This window comes from Genypterus blacodes, unplaced genomic scaffold (assembly GCF_046128005.1).
Source record: "Genypterus blacodes isolate CSIRO-AG114 ecotype Tasmania unplaced genomic scaffold, CSIRO-AGI_Gbla_v1 ptg000054l_1, whole genome shotgun sequence".
In the NCBI taxonomy this organism is placed as follows: Eukaryota; Metazoa; Chordata; class Actinopteri; order Ophidiiformes; family Ophidiidae; genus Genypterus; species Genypterus blacodes.
The window spans coordinates 1,034,749-1,044,015 of record NW_027466866.1 but is presented as its reverse complement, the minus strand read 5'-3'; the positions used below and the strand labels follow the sequence as shown (position 1 = coordinate 1,044,015).

General features: G+C 42.9%; 1 protein-coding gene across 1 annotated transcript; it reads left to right on the top strand.

Moving 5' to 3' along the window:
• Positions 1–327: 327 nt before the first annotated feature.
• On the top strand, positions 328–8,470 carry LOC143001598 (cystathionine gamma-lyase-like). The gene is made up of 12 exons (XM_076151267.1): positions 328–581; positions 1,869–1,950; positions 2,119–2,214; positions 2,329–2,438; positions 2,701–2,835; positions 2,971–3,028; positions 3,173–3,250; positions 3,340–3,492; positions 4,308–4,429; positions 4,697–4,749; positions 5,210–5,348; positions 7,356–8,470. The coding sequence occupies exons 1-12, from the start codon at positions 396–398 to the stop codon at positions 7,371–7,373; spliced, it is 1,230 nt and encodes a 409-aa protein (XP_076007382.1). The 5' UTR covers positions 328–395; the 3' UTR covers positions 7,374–8,470.
• Positions 8,471–9,267: the final 797 nt, after the last annotated feature.

Below are 9,267 nucleotides of genomic sequence, written 5' to 3'. Positions count from 1 at the left end.
AGCAATACAAAACAATAAAAACCAAAAGATTTTCTTTTTTAGTATGTAAAAATAAAGTACTAATACGGGGGCGTGGCTGGGTTCTACTCGTGACTATTTCAATCGTCAACAGCCCTGATTAAAAAGTATGAAAAGTATAGTTTTATATGAGGGAATTCAACACCCGTTCGTTGCGGTGCTGTAATGCAACACGATAGGTTGCATCATACACATAGAGGCGGCATAGGTCACGTGGGAAGGACGCCCCCGACGACGGGCCAATCAGGGCCGCCCTCTGTATGATGATGAGCGCTGATTGGCTGTAAGAGACATGCGCCTTAGCCCTCTATGTCAGTGCTCCGTCTACTTTTGGCACCGTTTAGGCGACAGTGGCTAATAGATGAGGAGCACATACCATGGATTCAAGATATACACAAGGGGAAGAGAGCGATGTGTTCGCCGGCTTTGCCACGGCGTTCAAGTCCTTTGCGACGGAGGCGATCCACGTCGGCCAGGAGCCGGAACAATGGAAATCGATGGCTGTAGTGCCGCCGATCTCCCTTTCTACCACATTTAAGCAGTTTGGACCTGGACGACATGCTGTAAGTAACGAATCAGTCTGAGCTATTTTCGGCGGGGGTGAACGGAACCATCCGGCTCACGTGCCGTGAAGCAGACTGAGACAGACGGCCTTTGCTTCCGCCGTTTCTGCCCGATCGAGATACAATCAAACACCCGCCTTATGAATCAATTCCAAATACTTTTTAACCTTGGTCCAATGAAATATATCGGCCACAGATTAAGTTTATTCCGTAGCCTTCACACTGAGCCTTTTGTGTCTGCGTGGTGATTATGCAACTACAATCCCAGCAGCATCATTGAAGGTAATAAAGATGGCTAACAGGATTTTGTAGGGGAATGAACGTCCTTTATTACTTCAAGACCAATCTAAGGGAAACAATTCACTAACAATAAGTGAGAGTAATGAGAGTGCATACCTCAGCCTTTGACCTTACTACACCGCTCTCTCTGACCCTTTGATCTTTTTAGAGGTCCCACATTTATACCGCCTGCTGTGTGGACTACACTTCACTTCTGGCTGAAATGGCAGCAATTGAAGTGTATTTGTATTGTCCAGTTCCTCACACAGCTTCAGGCTTTTTGATGTTCGTATATGAGGAAAAAAGGGATGAAAGTAAGCAATTCAGAGAGTGAGAGAGAGAGAGAAAGAGACCTCAGATAAACAGGTGTGCAATAGGTGGGGAAAGAAATATGTTGCCAACAGACAAAGAGATGTAATAACTCAGAAAACATATTACTAAAGAAGTGACGGTGCTTGAGTCTGGGTGCAGTAAGTGGATCTCAAGTCCGTTAACGACTTTGTTTTCATGGTTAACATGAAAACAAAGTGGTTGGTCTGTGAGGAGAAGAGAACATGCACATCTCCATGTCACAGGGAATAAAGGGCTTTCACGCTGCATTTCATCCCTGTTGAAAGAGGACAAAAGCTGTTTGCGACACACTGCTGCTGCGGGTTCATGGGTGAGAAATGAAACAAACACGCTGGATAGCACAGCTGACAGAAAAATGTTCACATTATTCACTAGTATACTTTTAAATCACTGAATAGAAACTTACCTTTAAACAAACCATCCCTCAATTCTTTCTCTTATACGGACACGTGGTAGTTTTGTGGTAGAAGCCATGATTAACGTTTTTACAAATGAAAACCAGCTGAATCCCGAGAAATGCAGTCAAGCCATTCATGATGGGTTTGACTCATGGGAACTGTGTCATCATTCATGATGCGGTTGTGGGGGCTGCTAGGGTTCAATTCACTTTGATTTGTCATGTTTACTGCAAAAGTGTGACCATATTTCTACATGTAGGGATTCGAGTACAGTCGGAGCGGAAACCCCACAAGAAACTGTCTGGAGAAGGCCGTGGCAGCTCTAGACGGAGCTCAGTATTGTGAGTGCAATCATCCGTGTCTGTCACACAGTTACAGCTGCCTCATCAAACAGAGGAGAATTACAGTATTTAACTACACACACACACACACACACACACACACACACACACACACACACACACACACACACACCAAACTGTTTTAATAGGTGGACTTTGTCCTTGCAGGCATGGCTCTTGCCTCTGGTCTGGCAGCAACAGTCACCATCACTCACCTACTCAAGTCAGGTGATGGAATTGTCTGCATGGATGACGTGTACGGAGGTGAGACAGACTATAATCTGAAAGAAAACACAACTCGCCCACGATTCGCATATTGGCATGAAAGCGGTTAAAAGCATCTTTGAAATTACATTTTTTCTGTTTGTTCAACTCCAGGTACAAATCGCTACTTCAATAGGGTGGCTACAGGGCTTGGTATCGAGGTGACTCTGGCTGATTGCACAAAACCAGAGGTGCTCAAGGCTGCGCTCAAGGCCAACACTAAAGTAAGCCCAGCACTAATATGTGTTTGTCCTGAGCTGTTATCTAGGCTGCTCTATTTTCCCAAAAGTTTCAAATAGCAAGAACATTAGCAGTAAGTTAATACTCCGAATAGTTACTTAACTTAAGTCCTCTTCAAAGTTGCCTTTCTGTTTGATACTAGGGTGTGTCCTTGCTGTTGACACAGTGCAGAGCTGAAATGTTGTCCAAACATGCTGCTTGTTTTGTGTATGAGTGGCATCAACTGTTAAATTTTTCCTTGTGTAGCTGGTGTGGCTTGAGACACCCTCTAACCCCATGATGAAAGTTGTCGACATCAAGACCAGTGCTGAGCTCGTCCACGAATACAATAAAGACATTGTGGTGGTGGTGGACAACACCTTCATGTCCGCCTATTTCCAGGTGAGACGGTGCGAGTCGTCACACACGCTCTCTTGAGTTTGAAAGGCCCGTTAGTGGTCATCTGAACTCAACATTCAGTTCATGTGGAATTAAGCGAGTAATTATTAACCCACGTGTTTGTCTTGGACACTCTAGCGCCCCTTGGCTTTGGGAGCTGATGTTTGCATGTATTCAGCCACCAAGTACATGAACGGTAGGAATTTCTTCATTCTGCTTACATAAGGTATTACATTTGAATTTGATAGTCATATTGATTGATTTCAAATATGCATTCACATACACACACAATCTTTCGCAAAAGTGCTCTCTGGTTCTCATTGTGTTGTTTCATTGCCAGGTCACAGTGACGTGGTCATGGGTCTGGTCTCTGTGAACCGGGAGGAGCTGTATGAGAGACTCAAGTTTCTCCAAAACTGTGAGTTGGAACACAAACCATGCTTGTGTAACCTATTTCAGGAAGGAATGTTTGTTAGTTTTCCTCTATGATCTTGTTCTCTCGTTCAGCGCTCGGCGGGGTGCCGTCTCCCTTCGACTGCTTCCTGTGTAACCGTGGCCTGAAGACGCTCCATGTGAGAATGGAGCGGCACTTCAAGAACGCCCTGGCCGCTGCCAAGTTCTTGGAGGCAGATCCAAGGGTGGAGCAGGTTATCTACCCAGGTAATAACCCTGAGATGCATTACGCTTGACATGACAAATAAAGAGAAAACAGGTTGTTGAAGTGAGTAAAAGCAAATTGAGACGTTAGCCGAGTGCAAATGTTGTTGCACGTCCTGTTCTTATAAAAAAGTGCTGTATATGCCTGAGATCCCAGAGATGATCAAGGAAGTTCTCACACAAATGTCTCCTGTTACAAATGTTATGACGAACTAGATACTGCAGATACACATTCCATTCTGTAACTCCCTGACCTGGTGCCCCCCCCCTCCACTACCTGACCCCCACATTTTTGAATCCTGCATTTTGTCTGTTCTCAGCAGTTCATGCTGGCCAGACACACGTAAGTGAACTCTCATTGCATCTCAGAATAAGTGACACAAAGAACAATGATCCACTTCAATTATTTATTATTATTATGTATATTATAAATAGAATAGAATTTCCCTGACATAAGGCGGATAATTTAATTTTTCCCCCCTCACTGTTGTGCACGTCTGATAGGACAGGATGGTTACTCTGGAAAAACAATCATTAATCACGATGGTTCACATTATTCTTTTCCAAAAGTTCAACAAAAACACTGAGAAGTACAAATTGGTGTGTTGTTAGTTCAGCCTAAAAGTGTGTTACTCCTTTAGCAAACATTTTGCCTTGGTGACACTCGTACCCAAAACACAGGAAATCCTCAGTTCATGAGTAACTTTGTTTTTTTTGTCCAAGTCTTTGTAACTTAATCTGTGTGTGTGATGGATTAGTTTTTTCTGATTCACAGACGTGTTTGTGTTTCGTTTCTGTCTCTCTCTGTCTCATTGCAGGTCTGCCCTCTCACCCTCAGTTTGAGCTGGTGAAGAGACAGTGCACCGGCTGCCCGGGGATGATCACCTTTTACATTAAGGGCAAACTGGAGCACGCCTCCACTTTCCTGAGTAACCTCAAAGTAAGTCACTTAAGAGATAAATGTTCATTGACACAACTAAGTAGGACTGTTCTTACATTAGCCCCATTCATTCCAGTGCAGCTGCCCAGTGACCTACAGAGGTATAGTTTGTGATAGACAGCATGACTGACACTGAGAAATTTGCCTCCGTGAAATAAAGGGAAATGTGTTTATATGTTGTTGTTGTTGTTGTTGTGTGGAAATGGCTTACATGGATCTTATTTTTTAGTTATTTAAGACGTCATGTTTCCTGTGTTTTGATTCCAGCTGTTTGCTGTAGCTGAGAGTCTTGGTGGCTATGAAAGTTTGGCAGAGCATCCGTAAGTATCCCCACACATGTTGCTACCTTTTTCAAAAGAAGGAAAATAGAACTTGGTCTATCACAATCTGACAATAGAGTAGAATATCTATTTCAATAAACTGATATTAACCAAGTTATGGAGCTAAACCTAAACATGTAAATACATGAAATTTATAGAGCTGTCTTCACTTAAAAGCTTATAAAGTGTTAGTACATAAGTGTCACAGCTGCTGTCTTACCTATGAGCACCACTAAGAGGCAGCAATGATCAAGAAGAAATCTTATCCTCACAGGAGGACTTCCATTTACCTTTTCACAGCCTGATTGTAATCGAGACACTTTATTGCCCTTATGGCCTCTGCCATTATTGTCTGTTTCTGTCCTTATCTCTGCTCCCTAATTTAAACATTGGCATGTTGTTGTTGTTACACCTGTTAAAGTTCATATCTAATCTCCAATAACCCTTTCTCATGCCTCAGGGCAATTATGACCCATGCATCAGTGCCAGAAAAGGAGAGGGACGTCCTGGGGATCAGTGACACGCTGGTCCGGCTCTCTGTGGGACTGGAGGATGAGGCGGACATCATTGAGGACCTGGATCAAGCGCTGAGTGCAGCTGTAAGTCCTCACATGAACACTGGATGGCACCAGATTGTTCTTCACAAGCAGTCTCATAATCTAACAGCCCCTACGGTGTCATAAGAAGAAATTATAAAATCTTGCAATGTTTGGGGAAGATTGGACTGCTTACCCAGATCAAATCACCATTCCAATATTCTAACATGGTCGTGGTCTCCTCAAGGATGATTGATGTCAATAAAACTAATGTATTACACTGTACAGAAGCACACAAAGACCTGCAGGATCTAATTGCTCCAATAACAACACTAAAATCTCCCAAAAGACCCAAATCATTTTACACATCAAACTTTCTAGTTTGACTGTAGAGAGGGGATTGAAGTGTCGCAAAAATCTGCCTTGCCAATGATTAATCAAAAGGATAAATGCACATGTGACTGTGTGTTCAAGTCCAAGGTTACGTCTAATCTCGGCTCTGGCTGGGGTCGACACGCGAGTCACTACCTTGATCATTAAACAAAAGAACCAAACACACTGTCCCAAAATAAATGGTCCCCTTTTTATAGCTGAGGATGAGCAAGCTGCAGCCTGTTTACTCTCCCAAGGCGACTCAGCAAGCAGATGATACAATTGCAGAGCAGGAAATGGAAAAGTACAGCAGTTGTACTTATTTGTCTGACCTGCATGGTGTAAGAACCAGGCAGATCTGTTAAATAAGCACAAATTGGGCCTGCTGGGGGGGGGGGGGGGAAAGTGCAGAGTATCCTGGAACCATTTTTTGGATGAAATGAGGCAGAGTGGGAATGGCTGATTTGAGGGAGGCCATCACACATTGATCGTAGGCTTGGAGGAAGATTGTGTTTGGGCTGTTGAAGTAGAGACATCGACCTCAGTGCGGGCCACACCCATTTCTACATATTCTTCTATTTATAGATAGATACTTAAACATGGATCCTCTCATATAAACTCATTCTTAAAGGCATAAAATACTAATTGACTCACCATCTGTTTGCGTTTAACTATCTCGACTTATTAAACCAATAATTTGCTTAGTGCTATGTTCCCCAAATCAGGTTCAATGCCGAATTTGTGCTGTGTGTCACCACAGGACGTTGCTGTGCGTTATAGTGTCTGGGATCGGCCTTAGCTTCTCCAGATCTCTGCATTTTTATCTCATCTCTTCTCCTTGAATTGCCCGTCTAGATTTCTGCAGTTTGACTCTCTCTCTGTCTGTCTCTCTCTGTGCTGGCAGCTTAGGCTTGATCAGCTCTACGATATATTGGGAAGAGATATTGATGGATCGACTTTTCCATTTCCTGTCATGATTGGAGAGTACAGACGTCACATCCTTTGTATTTTCTTCTATTGAATACACAAAGTGAAGCTTATGAAAAGTCGACCATCCAGTAACTCATTCACCATCATTTTGACCGATAATCACCCAAGGACGCTGAATAGATATTGTCATTTTAAAATAGTATTAAAGTATCATAAGTGTGCCGGTCCCACCCTGTTGCCGGGCTACCAGGAGCTAAAGGGATCAAACCTCCACCACCTTGTGTAACAGTACACCGCAGTGCCAGAAGCTGCTCTCCTCGGGATGCTTATCATGTCTCTGAAACCCTCTGCTGTCCATCTGTAAGCAAATGGAAATTAAATGGAGACAAATCTCTGTAATGACTGTCTGTAGTCCTGGGGAGAGGCACCTCTGATGGGTGAAACATTTAATTGCGCGGGGCAGCGGGTCACATCGGGACAGCCTGGTAGATTTCCGGTCGAGCCTCTTCCTCTTTAAGGTTAGTTTAGCATCATAAACATAAGCTGTTTGTTAATGACTGACCTGCTTAAAGGGTTATGATAAAGTGGCGCAAAGCAAACTGCGTCCTGTTTTATTGACCTATTTTCTCTGTTGTGGACACACTCTTGAGCTTGTTCTGCTTTGTATTTGATCCAAGCATTTGTGTGTGATGTGGCTTGTTGGATGTGGACAGGATAAAGTATTGATTTCTTGACCTCCTTTTTTGTTTACTTGTTCTCTTGAAACAGCATCCAGAGAAGAACTGAGAAAGTCGCGACGGTTTCCAAATGTCCACTGTCGGAATCAGAGAGGACAAACACGTTGCACGGGTTTTGACTGGGGACGGCTCAACACTTGGAACCTCAATCATCAGGGAATATCCGATTCTGAAAAAAACAACACATATTATGCTCTCTGTGAATAATTAACACCTTTTTTTTCTACATGTGATTCTTTTTCATTCATATTTTAGTACAACATGAACTGTAATCTATTTATCTCGAGGGTTTTGCTTTGTTTTGATCTTTTTGTCGCGTTCAGAATGCTTTGAATGGGGAAATGCATACAGCTCTATACAATCCAAACCGCTACAAACGCATGCTATAGCCAAACAAACACACACACCTCTGTCTCTGAAGCACCTCATGTCATGTCATGTGACTGTAATCTGTAATTGTAATGCTGTAGTCGCTATAGTAACCGTGGCTCTGTAATGATGGGTAACAACAAATCATGCCTGTACCGCCACCTACTGTTCAAAGCGTAGAAATGCCTTTGTCTTGGCAGGACGGAGGGCGAGTGAGTAACAAAAGAAAAGCGCCTGCATGAGAAATAGAAAGTGAGTTCAGTGTAAAGTGAAGGGTTGGGGAGAATGTAGTCACAGAAGCAAATGATGCACCAGTTCTGTGGTACTATAACTTGATATTGTGCCCCATCGAGTTTGTTTATTTGTAGGATCCCCATTAAGCCGTGCCCTCAAGCACAGCCCATCTTCCAAGAGTTTATCCTTTGTAAAGACAAGAAGGAGAGGTTGCTGGTATGGGAGAATATTTTCCTCGGTAAACAATAGCAACAACAGAATGCTGTCTTGCCAGATTATTTCTTTGAATAATGTATGAAGCAAAACCAAAATCGCTCTCAGGTGAAAACACTCAGGGGTGGTAAGGGATTTATTTTCTTTCCTCTGCAAACAAAAGGCATCACTCATTCATCCCTCAGTCTGGTTATCTTCCCTCAGTCACATCACATACTCGCTCAACTGTGTGTGTTTGTGTGTGTGCTTCAATCTGGGATAGACCATTATTGTCTGATGTCATTTGTGTGAGAAAAAAAATCCATTAAAAATGAGTTTGCGGAATAAGTCTCTGTGTGTATGTGTGTGTGAGTGTCTCTGTCCTTCTGAAACGCCTGCTTTAACACACACCACCATTGTAATTGCGAGTTCAGCATCACTAACCAAGCTAAGTCAATATGCCACATTCAATTTAGTTTGGAGGGTGTTGGCTGCACAGGGGGATCGAGGCTGGCAGGTAGTTTAAGATGAACCAAACCATCTTGTTGCTGTCTTAATAATCATGGAAACATTCCCACAGGAAGACTGAGGAGGATCTCTGCAGAAAGACTCATTATTGTCAGAATTTTGGCTGCGCTAGTGTAACTTCAATTTCCTGTTAGCTGCAGTCATGTAATGGGATAAAACATCTCAGAAACAACGTCAGAGGAATCCAATCAGTCATATCTTGAGCTCAAATTGGTTTGTTTAGAGATTACAGAGTTTTGAACTGAGGAAAAATGGGTATAGAACTAGTGGGGGCTGTGTGTTTACAGTAAGTGCTTTTGTGGAAAGGGTTACGAATGAAAATGGGATCTACACTCATCCGCTGGCTTCTTGTGATTTACAAAACGTCTGCCTTTTCCAACGAATCTGAGCAGCTTCAAATACAATAACATCCCCTGTGATGACACACGGAGGAATATCTGACTGGAAACAAGTGTGTGAGCTGTTTGAGCTTAGGGTTTATTTCTAGAGGATTTTAGAAGAACATTCACTGACAAATTGCGTAAACTAATACGAATTAAAACAATGTCTTATGGGAGGAATATGTCATGTCTAAACAAAGCATATGCTGGGACTTCAACACTTAAGTCTGGGTTCAGTCC

What these genes read in the sequence shown, in the direction of transcription:
- LOC143001598 (XM_076151267.1), top strand. Translation starts at nt 396, where the DNA reads ATGGATTCAAGATATACACAAGGGGAAGAGAGCGATGTGTTCGCCGGC. An exon ending in TTGGACCTGGACGACATGCT is followed by an intron (nt 582 to 1,868) that starts GTAAGTAACGAA and finishes TTCTACATGTAG; the next exon opens with GGATTCGAGTACAGTCGGAG. An exon ending in CTTTCCTGAGTAACCTCAAA is followed by an intron (nt 4,430 to 4,696) that starts GTAAGTCACTTA and finishes TTTTGATTCCAG; the next exon opens with CTGTTTGCTGTAGCTGAGAG.